At 40.7% G+C, this 19,155-nt stretch overlaps 1 protein-coding gene across 1 annotated transcript in view; it reads left to right on the top strand.

Annotated features, from left to right (window-relative positions):
- The window catches only part of LOC133996799 (venom phosphodiesterase 1), a 58,636-nt gene extending 43,767 nt beyond the window's left edge, over positions 1-14,869 (top strand). Inside the window, exons 21-25 of the mRNA XM_062436383.1 lie at positions 924-1,059; positions 5,507-5,584; positions 5,749-5,881; positions 10,233-10,389; positions 14,029-14,869. Coding sequence (XP_062292367.1) covers positions 924-1,059; positions 5,507-5,584; positions 5,749-5,881; positions 10,233-10,389; positions 14,029-14,202 — 678 coding nt within the window. The 3' untranslated portion in view covers positions 14,203-14,869. The remainder of the gene's footprint in view (positions 1-923; positions 1,060-5,506; positions 5,585-5,748; positions 5,882-10,232; positions 10,390-14,028) is intronic.
- The last annotated feature ends 4,286 nt before the right edge of the window (positions 14,870-19,155 follow it).

Genomic DNA, 19,155 nt, shown 5'->3' with positions numbered 1-19,155 from the left:
AAGTCTGCAGGACCACAGGTGGTTAAAGCACTCACATTCTGTGCTTTAGCAGAAATACAGATACTTGTGTAGAAAAGAAAGTAGAAGTATTGATTCAACTCCTTTAAGTAAAAGTAAAAGTAAGAAAGTACCGGCTCTGAAATGTACTTAAGAACAAAAGTAAAAGTAATGAATTCTCACTCACTGTCACAGATTGCTGTTATAATGGAGCTCAGCATGTGTTCATTACTGCTGCTGTCACATTCCTGATTTCCTTCCAGTACAAACGTGAGAAAATACTTTGTTATTTCCCACCTGAACAGCACAGATGAAAAAGATCTATCAGGCGTCGGTTACTCAGGCAATACTTGGTAGTAGTTCAGATCATTGTTTGTTCGTCTCTGCACAAGAGATTTGATGATGTGAAAAGGCCACAGTTATGTCAGTAATGCTTATTCTCACTGTCCAAGAAAGATAACACCTGTTAATCGTAAGAGTTCATTCTCAAACATGAAACAGATGATTCTCAGCCTTTTTAAGCCATTTTAAGGTGGATTGCATGCACTGTGGTCACTTTAACTTTTTTTCTTTTTACTATTTATTGTTATTCTGTATTGTACTTTTTTTGTAAAAGTAATTGCTATTGTCATTTCTATTGTTTTGCTGCTGGCTGCACCACAAATTGCCCCTCGGGGACAATACAGATATCTTGAACTTGAAAGCAGAAGTGTGTAGTAGTAGACGAAACAATGCAAAAGCAGTATCCACTTGAATGCTTTTCTGGGGCTTTCAGCCACGTGTTGATCAGTCACCATCTAAACCATTACAGGAAATTCAATTAATCTCCGTAAAACATGCATCACCATTTTTAACCACCTAAAATTGCATTTGGAGGTGATTCACTATGAAGTAAATGCATTATTGTCTCTGTGTCTGTCCCGTAGTTGAACTTGGACCCATTGTCTCCGGTGACTCCAGGCTGCTTGAGGGCTGATGCCAGACTTCCAGCGTCCCAGAGTCCCAGATGTGACCAATATCAAGCTGCTGGGAACCTGACACACGCCTTCCTGTACCCACCCAGTATGCATCAGCACCTGACACCAAACACAACACTCAGTCAGTCTCCATGTGCCACATGTCCAGGCCCACAAACACATGTTCATCACACTAGGATCTATTGTTTTGTGTGCATCTCCCAAGCTACTATAGTTCACTCACTTCCTCTTTATCTCATTGACACACACTTGTCTGAATCCTGACTTCCACAGAATTTCTCACAAACACACCCATCCACACACACACACACACACACACACACCCATCCACACACACACACACACACACACACACACACACACACACACACACACACACACACACACACACACACACACACACACACACACACACACACCCACACACTTTGATAAAACAATTGTCAATTGAGGCATGAAAATCATCTGCAATCAAGTCATTTCCTAAGAATGTTTGTGCAATAACATTTAATTTCACCATGAAATGTATCGTGTCAGTTTGAGTTCTGTCTTTATTTTAAAAAAGCACTGAAGTCTTTCAACAGACTAATCCTCTTGCTGGATTGGCTTTTGCATATTGTAAAGATGTATTCATGGGCATTTTTGCCTTTATTTGAAAGTAGCGAGCATAGAGACCAACAGGATACAGGGTGAGAGAGAGAGGGGAATGACCTGCAGGTCCTTTGCCAGAATCGAACCAACTTGGTCAGGGTTAGGGTTAACCACATTAATGTGGCATCGGTGCTGAATGCAATGGATTTTGTCATTTTCTGTGCTGCTGAGCCTGGTGCAATCAACATGAAGGATAGCATCATGGGTCCATTCATAATGCATCATTATCAGCATCAGCTGCAGAAATAGAGGCCTTAATGTAGTGCATATACTGCTGTTGGCCCCTTTTCACACACACTGTTCAGCCAGGCTTAACCTAAACCCAGGGCTATACCATTCACACTGGACTAGATCTAGATCAAATGGTAAATAGACTGTACTTATATAGCACTTATTTAGTCTTCTGACCACTCAAAGTGCTTTTACACGAAATTTCACATTGATTTATCTGTGAATCTAACATTCAATCACACACAGTCATACACTGTTGGTGCAGCTGTCAGGAACACTGACACGTAGCCTGGAGGAGCCGAGAATCAAACAGCTGATCTTCTGATTAGTGGATGACCAGCTCTTCCTCCTGAGCCACAGTTGCCCCCAAATGCCTGTTGCAACACACGACTCATGTGTACAGAACAGGAGGACATGTGACTACTCCAATTAATTTAGCCCCATTACACAATGAAACCTTTTAGTCCCAAGTTTAGTTGATTATGGGTTTTTCAGTTTGAGGCTAGTCTCTTGTTGATATAGATGCCAGGGACTTTGTTTGCATCAGCTGTAGAGAGAAACAGACCTTTATTGGAAACATATTTTAACATAATGAACAGTTGAACATTATGAGCCTTCCAGCGACCTTTCAAAGTTCATACTTTTCCCTTTTTCTTGCAAGGCTTTTTAAGGAGTACAGTACAAGTGACTGGAATGAATCAGGGAGGGAGCAAAGTCTTTCTGCTGAAGACTCATTAGAGTATTATTTTTGAATTAAAAGGAACTGACCTTTATTAGTTTTTGACTGCCATTTCTTTATGAATGAGGGTTGGAGCAGGAATAAAAGTCAACCCTTTTGACTCCTTAAACTTTCCTGGAACTGAACCATTTGTCATGCAGTCAATTTCAAGAATTAAGTAATCAAATGTTTTATATCCTGAACCTGTTTTTGCCTGAGTCCAGGGGCGGATCTAGCACATATTTTGACTCGGGCACAGTCTCAGGAAGGGTGGCAGATCTAGACTCTAAATAATAATAAATGATACAATATTGATGCCAAAACTGTGTATTTCTGTAGGTTCACACACCTTCCTAGTTTCAATATAAACACGTACAATAGTGTCAATCAAAACTAACACCGATGCTGCTAACAGGTATTTATTGCAGCTCCATTTGTATTGTTTTACACTGTACAGGCATTTCTATTTTTCACTTTCCACTCTCTTTATACTAACTACAATTATAGAGAATAGATTTTTTTAAAAAGGGACAGTACACCAATTAATACAGCTTCAAACATAATCATAAGTTCGGTAACTTGGCCCTGGCGTTAGTCTTATATAATTTAATAATCAGCTTTTATTTGAGAATATACAGCATCTTGTTGCCTTTTCAGTCGCGGCACTAAAAGAAGATACAACTCTTGCTCCTCCTGCTCTTCTGCCAATGAACAAAAAACTTTTCCATCCGTGAGAAAGTGTTATCTCACATGTCCCAGGACAGACATGATGCAGCTGTCAAGCTACACTTAAAGTGCTAGGGAGGATGGTTTTGTCACAGTTATGTTAATATTAAATGCAATGATAAGATCAACAAGAGTAAAGGAAGACATTTCCCAGCTACTCTGAGATTAAGTGAAACCAACTGCTGGCTGGAGGGAATTGAAAGTCTAGCTTCTATTGTCGGGACTGAAGCCGTCTCCTCTCTTTCCGGGAAGATGCATACCTCTCCTTGTCTTACATTGAACTCATTTGCATTTTATGGGTGCTGTTGTCATTTCTCAGGAATCCCTGTCAGACTGAAACGGTGACCAAGATTCACTGCTGCCTCATGTCAAAAAATGCCAGTGTAGGAAATCGGTATGTGTGAATGATTATGAGTCAGTTCTGATGAGAGAGGGGTGAAAGTTAACTCTCGCAAAAATTGCATTACATCCAATTTAACTCAAGTCAAGTCAATTATACAGCACATTTAAAACGACTTCAGTTGACCAAAGTGCTGCACAAGCTTAAACCACAAGATAAACAAAAACAATTTAGGCTTAAAAGCCAATGATTTAAAACTTTCCAGGGTGTGAGCAGTTCTGATGTCATACAGTAGATTGTTCCACAGGTTTGGAGCAGCCACCACCAAGGCTCTGTTACCTCTGGGTTTGAGCCTTGACCTCAGTGCTCTGACTGGAGCGTGATGGTGCAAAAACTCAGAAAAACAAGGTGATGCCGGTCTGTTTAACCCTTACATACTGTTCGGGCAAATTTGACCCGTTTTGACATTTGACAGCTGTAAAAAACACACCAGATGTTGTTCTTCAACCCTGAATTTGATCTAGTTTTCCTAAAGTGGCCGAAATGTGGAAAAATTCAAATATATTAAAATGTTATACTTTTTGTATAGATGCTGCAAATGTTAGTCCATTGAGGCTGTTCTGGGTCAGATTATCTCCGTATCTATTGACATGTGTTTTAGTGAAATGAATATTTAATAGTTTTAATAAGATAGTAGTTATGAGGATTTCTTTTTATGATGTAGCAGTGAAGACTGATGGCTCTAATGGTTATACAATAAACCCCACAGCTCCATAAAGTTCTGCTCATTTTCACTTTACATATAAAATAACATTTCCATCATTATTGCTATGATATATTTTCATGTCTGAGGTAAAATAGGACATGATATTGTGTGATAGGAGATGTTTAGTGGTGTAAAAGCTAAAAAATACACTCTCTCTGCTCTCTGAAACATGAATCAAGGTTTAATCACATTTATTGATCAGTCAGATCCCCTATTGATGCTTTCTAAACACATCTGTGCTTCAACATTTGGTAAAGACACTTTTTAACGAGGGGATTCTGAGCGTACTGCGAGGGTGTATAATATGAACAGTATTTAAGGGTTAAAGCTTCAAAAACAAGTAATAAAATCTTACCAGTCATTAGATGTTGGATTTCAAAAGTATGCTCTGCTCTTCCTGTATAGTACCAGCTGTTTGTTATGCTGTTAAAGCCGTGTTGACCTGAGTGGCAGTTCAGTCATTGCTCACTGAAAGCAATAACAATCACTATAATGAAAAAGAAACAACACCACAGGACGTCTCTTCCTTAGAAATGACTGGTGTTCTTATCATAACAACTGTCAGTCTGAAATCAAGTGGTAGACAACTTTCGGTTCCTACTCCTTCTTGATGACCAAATTAGGTTTTTCCTCCTTGTTCAGAATGCAGCAGGTTGAAATTATTTTAGCAAAAATGAGAAAAAAAAAGTATTCAAAAAGGAGAACAATAGAGTTACTCCGATAGTTAAAAAGAGCTATTGTCAATGCGCTGAGCAATGCGTTCATAGAGTAAAATTACATTTAAAAAAAGATGATAGAAGACATGCAGTGTGAGCCAATGTTGGTGGCACATACAAGCATTGAAGAGCAGGAAGATTTTAGACCAAAACAACATGAATCATCTTATTTGAAGGCCAAAACAAGTGCATTGTGAGGAGTGGTTGAGGTTTAGTTATGCAACACTATAAAATGTGTTCATAAGGTTTGAGTTGGGAAGCAAAAAAGCTCTAAATGAGACATGGATTCAATGGATTTTACAGGCCTGTAAAAGACAGTTATAGTCCTTCATTTCCTCTCTTTGAACACATCCTAAAAGCTTGGTTTTGTGGTTATGTTTGCAGATCTGAATGTGACAGTGGACCAGCAGTACGATGCTCTACTGATGAGTAATGTGGTGCCAATGTACCCTGAGTTTAAGAGTAAGTTGATTGTTAATATCACTTTAAAACTGTAATGCACATTGCCATTGGATGTGATGAAGATAAATTATGTCAAATTCTGAAATTCTCTTCTCTCAACCTCCTTTTCTTTAATTTCCCCTTTTTTTAAACTTCAATCTTCTGCTTTCATTTTGCTCTTTCAGAGATTTGGGACTACTTCCACGGCACCCTTCTAAAGAAATACGCCTCCGCTTACAATGGTATTAACGTGGTGACAGGCCCCGTCTTCGATTACAACTATGATGGCCAATACGACACTCCAGACCAGATCCAGCAGTAAGTTGTATTTCCTTAAATGAGAGTATGAGCACAAATACACTGGAAAAAAACTGGAAATGGTATTTTCTTTTCTCGCTAGTTCCCCCATTCCTCAGAAGTGCTTTTCCTTTTTATTTTTTATGCTGCCACAACACTTGACAGGATATTGAAAACGGATGTTTTATGTTTGTGTTTTTTTTCTGCTAGAGAAAGCAATGAAAGGAAAGGTGGCAGTGCTTTGACTGTAAAGTGAAGAATGTTTAATTGAAGTGGAGCCAAGGCACAGGCAAACAGAAAAGCTGTATGCCTCAGTTTAAATTTTGATTTACGATTTTGAAGTCTTGCTGAGACATAAATCTTTTAATATTCTTGATATGTATGATTAAATGTAGTTCAGGAAAATAAGGATAAAATAGTGCAAAAACAAGAAGGAAATTACAAAGAAAAGGAAATAATTGGAACAGGGAGAGAGCAGGGAGTATTTCTGCTGATGATTGATAGATTTATTTACATCATGGTCCCATTTTAGTTTTTGGTTGAGCTTCTTTACAGCACTTTGGTCAACTTTGGCTGTGTTAAAGTGGGATTGGATTTGATAATGAGGGTTGGAGTGGGAATAAAAGTCAGCCCTTCACTTTTGATTTTTTGCTGGAAATGAACCATTTGTCATGCAGCCAATTTCAAGAATTTAGTCATCTGAGGCCCACTCTGCATCTCAGAGTGGAGCTTCCAGCGCGGAGCTAAACAGCGTTTCCATATGTTGCAATAAATGGTTTGATCTATAACGAGAGTGTTCCTGACTGAACTTCAATTATAGAGAATAGATTTGAAAAAATATACAGTAAGGGGCTTTTCCATTATACAGTTCTAGCACTACTCGGCTCGGCTCGACTCGTTTCTTTTGCTTCTCCATCAGGGATAGTACCTGGTATCTGGTGCTTGTTTTGGTATCTGCTCTGCTGAGGTTCCAAGCAAGCCGATCCGATACTAAATTGTGACGTCAACAGACTGCCGGCCACTGATTGAGTCATGAGCGCGACATCTGACACAAGAATCAAACCACAGACCCAGCAGCAAGTACACCATCACCTCCATGTCCTCCATTGTTTCAAGCATAGACTGTATATAAGAAATGGACGTAACATCCGTGACGTCACCCATTGGTTTGTGGACTGCTGCTCGGAGGCCAATAGTATCGGATCTGAGCAGAGCCATCTTGAAAATTTCAGGTGCATGCTGGGAAAAATAAAAACAGGGATTCTACTTATATGGACATCAGGAGGAGCATGAGGCGCCCTCCTGAACCTGTGAACCAATCAACCTGTCAATCACGACCTAAGAACTATGAAGTAATGGAAATCAACATACCTGGTACCAAAACCGAGTAGATTCGAGTTGATTAGAGCCGAGTAGTGCTACAACTGTATAATGGAAAAGCCCCATAAATAATACAGCACCAAACATAATCATAAGTTCAGTAACAAGGCCCTTGCATGAATCTTATATGATTTAATTATCAGCTTCTATTTGAGAGTATACAGTATGGAGCTAATTTCCTTTTGTGCAGGTTAACGCGATTCAAAGTGCTTGATGATAATAAGACAGAAAAAAGTGACAACATAAAGAGAAGGAATAAAAAAATTGAGACCAACACTGGAGACATAATGAACATAATGAACATGCTCCAAAGCAGAAACACTGAACTCTCTGTAGGAAAAATAATTGCTCAAGAAATGCTCAGTTTAAAGATGTTACCACATAAAGCATAGAACCACATGGAGACAAAGCTAAATCACAAGTAAGGAGAAAACACTGACCATTACTAACCCTTGTGGTTTGCTTAGATGCCTGACAAGGTATCCATTAACAGACTTATTTAATTGTGAGAATTGTGGTACTTTTTCTTTGGAATAGGACCCCTGGCATTTATGGGAACTGCTTTCTCATAATCTCCACAGGGTTTTACAGTAAACCCCTTTTCGTCTATGGAGACCTGTCATTCTCCACATGACTGACCTCCACACAAGAATTGCTTCCCTTTAATGGAAAAAAAACACTCAAGCAGAACTGGGCTCTTTTGCCGGGTTTCACTTGTTTTTGTCTGGATAAAAACATCTTTGTCCCCATGTTGCTGATATAGTATATAAGAATCTCCTCATAAAAAAGTTTCTTTACCAAATGTTGAAGCACAGATGTGTTTAGAAAGCATCAATAGTCGATCTGACTGATCAATAAATGTGATTAAACCTTGATTCATGTTTCAGAGAGCAGAGAGAGTGTATTTTTTAGCTTTTACACCACTAAACATCTCCTATCACACAATATCATGTCCTATTTTACCTCAGACATGAAAATATAACATAGCATTAATGATGGAAATGTTATTTTATATGTAAAGGTAAAATGAGCAGAACTTTATGGAGCTGTGGGGTTTATTGTAGAACCATTAGAGCCATCAGTCTTCACTGCTACATCATAAAAAGAAATCCTCATAACTACTATCTTATTAAAACTATTAACTATTCATTTCACTAAAACACATGTCAATAAATACGGAGATAATCTGACCCAGAACAGCCTCAATGGACAAACATTTGTAGCATCTATACAAAAGTATAACATTTTAATATATTTGAATTTTTCTACATTTCGGCCACTTTAGGAAAACTAGATCAAATTTCAGGGTTGAAGAACATCTGGTGTGTTTTTTACAGCTGTCAAATGTCAAAATGGGTCAAATTTGCCCGAACAGTAACAGTAAGGGTTAAACGGACCGGCATCACCTTGTCTTTCTGAGTTTTTGCACCATCACGCTCCAGTCAGAGCACTGAGGTCAAGGCTCAAACCCAGAGGTAACAGAGCCTTGGTGGTGGCTGCTCCAAACCTGTGGAACAATCTACTGTATGACATCAGAACTGCTCACACCCTGGAAAGTTTTAAATCATTCACACATACCGATTTCCTACAATGAGGCAGCAGTTAATCTTGGTCACCGTCAGTCTGACAGGGATTCCTGTGAAATGACAGCAGCACCCTAAAATGCAAATGAGTTCAATGTAAAACAAGGAGAGGTATGCATCTTCCCGGAAAGAGAGGAGACGGCTTCAGCCCATACAGTATGTAAGGGTTAAAAAAAGAGGTTCCCAATGTAAGGTATGAGGCCCAGGAGGCGTCCTACAGGCGAGATATGTAGAGAAATGGTTAAATAATTTAACTTTTTTCCACTCACTCGTTGAGAATCAGAATCAGAATCAGAATACTTTATTAGTATTTCTACAGCCAGCCCATTCATAATAAATACAATAGGATATAGTAAAAGACAACAACAATAGATACAGCAGCTGTTGTCAGCATCTTAACAGCATCATCATCCTCACAACATCATCAGCACCAACCACTGACACACAGTTAAAAGCCAGATGCAAAGAACCAAGATCACTGGCTTGTGCTTGTTATGCATTTTTAGCATGTAACATCCTTTTGGCCGAAGGAATAAAAGAATGTGCATAATGATATGTTTTGCGTGTCGGTACATAATAACGGCAGCCTGAGAGCATCGTTATAAATTCATTGTGAAGCATGTGCTTTTATATTTGAAGCAAAACAAGAGCAAACAAGTACAGCATGGAGCTGAAGCATAAGAAAAAACTGTTTTGATCGGTTATGAACAGGAAGGAAGGAAGGAAGGAAGGAAGGGCAGTCTTAACTTCTCTCTGTAATACAATACAAAGTCATTCACATAATTCCCAGAAGATCTCATAACTAACACTTCTTTTATTTAATGTATCAGTAGTGATTGTGCTGTTGTGTTTCAGCTATTTAAAGGCTTCAATGGACAAAAATTGTAGCACCTATACAAAAGTATAATATTTTAAAATATTTTCATTTCGTGCATTTTGGGGCCACTTTAGGAAAAGTCACCGAATTCCATAGTAAAAGACATTTGGGGTGTTTTTACAGCTGTTAAATGTCAAAGTAAGTGCTACTGAGCTGAAAATGGGCACAAATATAGAAAAAATCAAGGCACTGTGGATAACCCTGTCCAAATACTTATGTGTATTTCTGGTTCATATTTAGTTTTATGTTTGTGTCCTTCATCTCCAACAAAGATATCAAAATAGCATACAATTATACTTTCAAGAATAGTGTAAAACAGTTCACATTTAGCCCTTTCCTGTTTCGTTTCAACATTATAATTCCCATACACAAAGCCACATTCATCATATTTGGGGAAAAAACTGACCTGAAAACCTGGAACCAGAACAATGGAGTTACAGCAGCGGATGAATGCCGATTTTGTCGATTTCAGGCCACGTATTTTTGGAAGGATGTTGTTTTTAATGTTGGTGTTTTTTGTGTGTGATTCCAGGTTCGTGTCTGGTACCAACATCCCCGTCCCTACGCACTATTTTGCTGTTCTGACCAGCTGCAGAGACTCAGCCCTGCCCGTCAGCGCGTGTGACAATGAGCTGCAGACTGTGACGTTCCTGTTGCCTCATAAAGCCGAGAACTCTGAGAGCTGCAAAGTAAGACCCAGTTGTCTGGAAAGTGACACTTTATTGAATCAGCTGCACGTACAAGTCACACTGTGCCAAACAAGATCAGAGTGAAACTGGAAACTTTGTATGGAACTGCTGGTTATTGCTGGTTGGTTCTGAACAAAGCAGCAGTGTCTTTTTTTACAGGGAGGGAGTGAAACTACTTCGAAGTTAATTTAAAAAAAGAACAGAAAAATGAAACAAATGAGTGAAAACGCTACCTTCAATCCATGGGGGATTACAAGCTGGATAGAAACTAACTCTTACCACAAAATATCACAATCAGACATTAACCAGAGAGGGGATTTCTGGAGCTTCACTTATGTGTGGTCTGTTAAAAAGGACAGTAGTGGCGTGCATGTGGTCAAGTGGTTAGAGTGCATGCCATATACGCAGCCGACCCAGAGGCCCTTTGCTGCATGTCAAACCCTCATCTGAGCACATAATGCAACATATGACTGGAATTTTGGACCAAACCTGGCAGTGACGACATTTTTATATCATACCACAATACAAATCACTGGATGAGAAAGCTATTCAAATGTTACAGAGAACAACCGCAGACAACGAAGAGATGACTGGTCAACACCAAAATACAAGAAATTACGATAATCCAATGATCACCAAGAGCCAGTTGGGCTTTTTTTAACAAAGAAAGTCACAAAAAACAGACCTTGCGTTTATTGGACTTAACTGTTGGAAAGAAAGAAAAATCTATTGGCGAAATGACATTATAGCTAACCAAGTCTCAGTCTACTACAAAACAAGTATTACAGCAAAAGAAGAACAGATGCCCTAAATGTGGGAAAAACCATTACTATCTGTTATCCTGACCGTAGCCAGCATGTCCATGTGGGTCCCACATGGGTTAAATGTGGGCTACGTGGGTACTGAGTGGGCATGGGCTTGAACTGGGCACATTTTGCAGGTCCCACATGGTTTCAGTAACGTGGGCTTCACATGTGGGGCCCATGGGCTGACCGTATGAGCCCCATAAGGGACCTAAGTGGGCTAAGTGGGTATGGGCATAAACAGGGCAAATTGTATGGACCCTGTATTGTTTCAGAAACATGGGCCCCACATGTGTAACTCACGCAGTTGGGCCCCACATGTGTAACTCACGCAGTTGGGCCCCACCTGAAACCCAGTCAGAACCCACTTGAAGCCCATGTGGGCAAACACAGGTGGGGTCGCCATGGAAACTGCAGACAAACCCAGATGGGACCTAGCCTGGCTAACACCAGACCGCGTCTCAATCTCATGTGAGATTGAGGTAGGGTCTGACGAGGAGTCGTTCATTTCCTCGTATTTGAGGCGGGATCAACGAATGTCGATCAAATGCTTCTGTACGCTACTGGACAAACTTACAGCCAATCATATCAACGATAGACGATGACGTAATCAGTGCCTGTAGGGAGCAGCGCGAACACTTCCTGTTTATGAAGGAAAAATCATGTAGTGCAAGTTTTTTTTCTATTTTCAAAGTGAACTTGCCTTCTAGTTTATTTAGCACACAATCTACTGCTGCTTGGAACGGTTGCTGCAGCTCCGTGGCCGCCATGCTGGATGTAAACAGAGTCGCTCTACGGTCCTCATCGCCTTGAGCCTGCCTCCCTGTCCTGTGATTGGTTCCCTATCTCAGGCTAAGATTTTGTCTTGGTGGCCATGCTAACTTTCTGAGTGAAGTAGAATCCTGCTGGAATGAGAGCATGGGTTTACCCAGGCTAGTTGGGACCCATATAGCAGCCCAAATGTAACCCTTATCGGTCCCAGATGGAAATGCTGGCTGGGTAATTCATTCTTTTATCTTTACCACAATCGGTTTTAAAAAGTTTGCATCACACCAGCTAATGAATGATTCAACCTCTCAGCAGACCAACAAGAGCGGTGTCTAGTGAAGTAGACCAGATGCCTGACTGTGCCTGTACTCAGCGGTATAAAGTATAAATAAAAAAGGAAATTAAAACTGTGGCCCCATGGAGCTCCTGTAATGTGTTGTACTATCAATAGTAACATGCGGTGATGAGACTGCTTAGTGGTAACATGATCTACTGTAAGAGCCCAATAAGGGATGTAAGTGGGCTAAGAAGGTATGGGCATAAACAAGGCAAATTGTATGGGCCCTATATTGTTTCAGTAACATGGGCCCCACATGTGAATCCATGTGGGCTGGCTAAATGAGCTCCATTTAAGGTACATTCTGATCCCACGTAGACCCCATAGGGGTAAACATATGGGGTCTACGTGGGTCTCACCCAGTTGGGCTCCACCTGAAACCCAGTCAGAACCCACTTGAAGCCCACATGGGCAAACACAGGTAGGGTCACCTGCAAGCAAATTAATTTAAGTCATTGTGAATCTCACTCAAGGGTATTTGTAGGCAGATGTGGCAAAAGCACTCACATTCTTACTACTTAAGTAGAAGTACAGATAGTTGTGTAAAAAAAAAAAGACTCTGGTAAAAGTAGAAGTACTGATTCAACTTCTTTACTCAAGTAAAAGTTAGAAAGTACAGGCTCTGAAATGTACAAAAGTAGAGAGTAAAAATGAACTTTTGATAACTCTGCAAAAGGAAAAAAGTTAAATAGGATAGTTTTTCCTTTTTTGTAACAGCCTGCAAAGAAAAAACATCACTGGACAGATTCTAATTGTGATGCAAGCCAAATTTCAGACAGAATATATATAATTTGGAAACTGCAGACAAACCTACTTGGGACCCATATTTGCAGCCCAAATTGAACCCTTATGGGGCCCACATGGACATGATGGCTGGGCACTTTTTTTTAACACTCTACTTTGCGTGAATTAATTGTTCTATATAAATGAACTCACTTGCCTGCTTTTGTTCATTGTACATTTTAAAGACTGTGTAAAGTGAATTCAGACATTTTCTTCTAAACACATTAAATAGGTCATAAATGTATTTCTAAAAAGGGTGTAAAAAGCATTTCAACCATTTAGATGGTTGAAGTTGTGGAGCTATAGGCTTCACAAACTGTGTTTCAAGATTTCTGTGTCTGGATGTTACGTAACGTGGCGGTGTTAACCAATAGCACGGTTACACACCGGAGCATAAACCCGCCCCTGCTGCTGTAAAGGTATAAATATATTCAGCGCACACTACTACTACAGTCTACAGTTAGCCAGTTAGCTGAGTTAGCCACCGAGCTAGCCGCCGAGTTAGCCGCCGAGCTAGCCGCCGAGTTAGCCGCTGAGCTAGCCACCGAGTTAGCCGCTGAGTTAGCCGCCGAGCTAGCCGCCGAGTTAGCCGCTGAGCTAGCCACCGAGTTAGCAGCAGAAAGACGTAGCGTCCATGTTTCTGGTAGAGGTGGTGAGTTTGATTGACAGGTAGGCCCCCGCCCCCTACCAATTGACATTGGTAGGGGGCGGGGCTTCAGCGGACTCGGCGGGCACTCCCACAGCGTTTGGGAGCAGAGAAATAGGCAGACTTTTACACAACTTTGAAGCCTAATTTCATATATTTGGTGATTTTTTTAATCATTCATATTTGGCAGGGTGGTTAACAACACACTTTTCTGTGGTATGTCAAACTCAGAACACATATTTATTCTCACTTTACACGGACTTTAAATAACTTCTCTTTTTCACTTTATTTTGCATCAACAGAGTACAGAAGCTGAATCTCTCTGGGTAGAAGATCGCATGTGGTTCCACCAATCACGAGTCAGAGATGTTGAGTGGATCACGGGATTGGACTTTTACCAAGGCAGCAATCGACCAATCCCTGAGCTGCTGCGAGTGAAGACCCGCCCCACCGCTGCTATTCAAAGAAAACAATGAAAAAACAATTTTAAGAATAAAACTTTTATATTTTAGGGATAAAAACAATAACAAAGATTCATATTGTTAAACTTGTCACTGTGTTATCACCAATGGTATCTATAATCACAGATTGACATTGTGTATTTATTTATTTCTTAATTTTAAATTGCATTTTTTATATGATTTAATACTATTATATTCCTGTTGCCATGATCTATTGATTTTTGTTATTTAAGGGTTTGTTTCTTGTAAAGCTAAGGTTAGACTGACCATTTCAATTAACATTATTAATAGTTTAACTTAATAGATAAATGAAAAGTTTCTCTTATAGAATACCTGAGCTGAGTAAAAAGAAAAAAGGATTTGATTGTTTTTTTTCTTTTTTGCTGTGAGACATAAACTGTAAATTACATCCTGCAAAGTGAGAATAATTATGACATCACCATGGCAGGTTTTAAAAGCCACAGTCTTATATTTTTTACACCTATTTGCCTGTATATCAATATAATCAATAATTATAAAAGTGACCCCTTAATTCATGAAACATTGCTGCTTAATATTTAAGACATTTTCCAGTGCTTTGGGGAGCACAAATGAAACTCCATTTACCTCCATTTAAATTGGTAGCAGCAAACATTTTAGAGGTGGAGATCAACACATCTGGGTCAACAAACTCGGTAAAAAGGTTTCCTCGTGTTGTACCAGTCACTATAAATAAAATACTACACACTAAACCATAACAGTTCCCATGTTGTGTTTATGGTCTCAATCGCTAGTTTAAAGCCTTCTTCAATGCAGTATGATGTTCATTTGGGACATTTTGGCCTCCCTGATTTTATATGTGACGATAAAGCAGGGTATGCATTAGGGCGTGGCTACGTCGTGATTGACAGGTTGATTGGTTCACAGGTTCAGGAGGGCGCCTCATGCTCCTCCTGATGCCCATATAAGTAGAATCCCTGTTTTTATTTTTCCCAGCATGCACCGGAAATTTTCAAGATGGCGCTGCTCAGATCCGATACTATTGGCCTCCGAGCAGCAGTCCACAAACCAATGGGTGACGTCACGGATGTTACATCCATTTTATATACAGTCTATGGCATTAACATAATAAATCAGCAGCATCAACCAAACTGTTAGAAGCATTAATCTGTGTGTTTGCTTTAGTAAAAATCCCCTGGTGTGTCCGACTCCAGCTTCGTCTCTATTCATCTGTTTTTCCAGTGAACTCAACTCCAGCCCCTTTTTAGAAATGCCCATCTTCCCTGGAGTTGAACATTATCATTTCCTTTTAGCCTTGGGGCAGATCTGTACTCTGGCAAAGGTTTGTAGATTTAAAAAAAAAAAAAACTAAACTAAATGAAAACGTTTAAAACAGTTGTCTGTTCCTTCTGTCCTCCCTTCCTTCCTTCTGTCTGTCCTTCCTCCCTCCCTCCTTCTCTCTTTCTTTCCTTCCTCTTTCTTTCCTCCCTTCCTTCTTTCCTTCTTTCCTTCCTTCCTTCTTTCCTCCCTCCTTCCTTCTCTCTTTCTTTCCTCCCCCCTACCTTACTCCCTTCCTTCTTTCCTCTGTCCTTCTTTCCTTCCTTCCTCTTATCCTTTCTCCCCCCCTCCGTCCCTCCCTCCGTCCCTCCCTCCCTCCCTCCCTCCCTCCCTCCCTCCTTCCTTCCTTTCTTTCCTCCGTTTTTCCTTCCTTCTTTCCTCCGTCCTTCCTTCCTTTCCTCCCTTCCTACTTTCCTCGGTCCTTCCTTCCTTTCCTCCCTCCCTCCCTCCCTCCTTTCCTTTCTTCCTTCTTCCTCCCTTCCTTCCTCCTTTCCTTCCTTCCTTCCTCCCTTCCTCCCTCCTTTCCTTCCTTCTTCCTCACTTCCTTCCTTCTTCCTCCCTTCCTTCCTTGACCTAAGGACAACAGGAGGGTTAAGACCGCTGCCGATGTTGACGAGTTCTTTTGTACAAAGGCACCTGGAGCTGAACATTATCTAGGTCATTTCCCTTAGCCTGGGGGCAGATCTGTACTCTGGCAAAGGTTTGTAGATTTAAAAAATAAATAAATAAATAAACTAAATGAAAACACTTAAAACAGTTTATGGGATTACCCGGGAACCTCACTAAAGTCATTTCCGTTTTCCTCAGAACAGATCTGGTGAAAACATTTTGACTTACGTATTCTCATATCTGTGAGAGATTTAGTTATTAACAGGTTTTTTTGAATATTTTTTACATGACCAGCTGCTTTAACCTTCCTGTCGTCCTCCCAGGTCTAATTGACCACGTCTGTTTTGACTGTTCCTTCTTTCCTCCCTTCTGTCTGTCCTTCCTCCCTCCCTCCTTCTCTCCTTCTTTCCTTCCTCTCTCTTTCCTCCCTTCTTTCTTTCTTTCTTTCCTTCCTTCCTTCCTTCTCTCTTTCTTTCCTTCCTCTCTCTTTCCTCCCTTCCTTCTTTCTTTCCTTCCTTCCTTCCTTCCTTCCTTCCTTCCTCCCTCCCTCCTTCTCTCTTTCTTTCCTCCCCCCTACCTTCCTCCTTCCTCCGTCCTTCCTTCTTTCCTCTGTCCATCTTCCTTCCTTTCCTTCCTTTCCTTTCCTTCCTTTCCTTCCTCCCTCTCTTCTTTCCTCCCTCCCTTCCTTCCTCCTCCCCTTTCTTCCTCCTCCCTTCCTTCCTTCTTCCTACCTTCCTTCCTCCTTTCCTTCCTTCTTCCTCACTTCCTCCCTTCCTTCCTTGACCTAAGAACAACAGGAGGGTTAAGACCGCTGCCGAGGTTGACAAGTTCTTCTGTACAGAGGCACCTGCTGCCACCAACGAGGCCAACACACTGGAAAATCCCACATGCCAGCTTTGGTTTGGGCCACACCACAGTTGGGAAGTTGAAGTTGGGCCGAGGCGGGTGCAGTTAGAGGGCTGCTGGGAAACTGACATATACAAGAGCTGCACAGCCAGATAGTTCGGGGAGTGGTGGGTCGCTGTCGGGTAACTCGAAATCTGCTGACTCAGCTGCTCCGTTGACTTCCTATAATTCGGACAAACAACTGGAGGCTCAATCCTCTCTCCGGTCACTGGGTTGGCAAAATACCACATTTGAGGTCTCATCTGGGGGCCACCGTTTGTACTTGGGTTAGTTTGTTAATGTGGTTTTTGACCAGAACCATAATGGAAAAACTCTTCCCGCTGGACTGTGACGGTATAGCGGTCTACCATATGAACCAACGTAACCTCCAGCAATAGGTTGAGCAATGGGTTTCAGGCTCTCAGATGACACATGTTTAGTTTAAATGGGTCGATAACTGTCTTTGTGGCTTTTTTCGGGAAATCCTCAGACAGCCAACTCAAAGTAAGGTTTAACACGACTGGAGCCTCTGAAGCTGCATGCTAAGAGAGAAGGTGAAAAGTGAGAGCAAGACCACCCTGAAAAGAGAAGGTAACATGTCACGTAGTGTCAATGGAAGGCCAACAGCTTTTACTTTTTTTGTGCAGCTATCAAAAGCTATAATTTCTTCTTCATGACTGCTGCAAACACAGTGGTATTTTTAAGGTCCTGAAGTCTGATAAAGTGATTAGAATCAGGTGTGTTGAGGTCAGCAGAGCTCATGCTGGCAAACGTCTCTGCAAAGGCAAATTCATTTAAGTCATTGTGAATCTCACTCAAGGGTATTTAGTTTAAGCAGAAGCACTCACATTCTTCCTACTTAACCCTATAATACCTGAACCATCAAATAATTGCCAGAAAATTAAAATTCAATGAAACTAGAGTTGATTGGACCTCCTGACAAGTAATTAAAAAAGATTAATTAAATAACACTTTGCATCTATGAGCATATTGAATACAACTTTTGTAAGGTCCTGCATAAAGCTCATAACACCTTTTAAACTGTTTTATGCATGATAATAATATATAATGCATGAAATGTAATAAAATGAAAATGGACAGATTTACAGATAAATGACTTCTATACCTGCTGTGTCTAATCTGATACTCACATTTTCAACAGGAATTTACCATAAAATAAGCTACTAAATATTTAGTAATTCAACATTGCATTGGTTTATCTTTGTACTACATGTACCTGATTGTTTATACATCAGGTTTTCAGGAATGAAATATGATCACACTGATGATTTAAAGGTCTCTAAAACTCATGCATCCAATATGATACACTTGGCGATACAGGGTTAAGTAGAAGTACAGATAGGAACTTTTGATAACTCTGCAAAAGGAAAACAGTTAAATAGAATAGTTTTCCTCTTTTGTAACAGCTTGCAGAGTCTAATTTTGATGCAAGCCAAATTTCAGACAGATTACATTTAATCAGGTTAATCTCTCCTCACTGACTGACTCGCAGACTTGCTGTTATAAAGGAGCACAACATGTTCTCATATGGTAGGAGTCTTACTGCTGCTGTCACATTCCTGCACATGTTTGTTTTGACTAAATAAGGAGTAGAACCAAACCTGTACATCTAACAGGCAACCTCTGTGGACTTTGTTTTTTCTTTTTAATCCTTTGTGTCGTCCTCCCGGGTCAAATTGACCCCTTCTGTTTGGACTGTTCCTTCTTTCCTCCCTTCCTTCTGTCTGTCCTTCCTCCCTCCCTCCTTCTCTCTTTCTTTCCTTCCTCTCTATTGCCTCCCTTCCTTCTTTCCTTCCTCCATCTCCCTTTCTTCCTTCCTTCTGTCCTCCCTTCCTCCTTCCTCCCTTCCTTCCTTTCCTTCCTCCCTTCCTTCTTTTCTCCCTCCCTCCTTCTCTCTTTCTTTCCTCCCCCCTACCTTCCTCCATTCTTCCTTCCTCCGTCCTTCCTTCCTTTCCTTCCTCCCTTCCTTCTTTCCTTTCCGCCTTTCCTTCCTTCCTCCATCCCTCCTTTCCTTCCATCCTTCCTTCCATCCTTCCTTCTTCCTCCCTCCCTTCCTTCCTTCCTTCTTCCTCCCTTTGTTCCATCCTTCCTTCCTCCCTCCCTTCCATCCTTCTTTCCTTCCTCCCTCCCTTCCAT

Source organism: Scomber scombrus, chromosome 16 (assembly GCF_963691925.1).
Source record: "Scomber scombrus chromosome 16, fScoSco1.1, whole genome shotgun sequence".
NCBI classification, from domain to species: Eukaryota; Metazoa; Chordata; class Actinopteri; order Scombriformes; family Scombridae; genus Scomber; species Scomber scombrus.
This window is presented reverse-complemented; position numbering and strand designations above follow the sequence as displayed.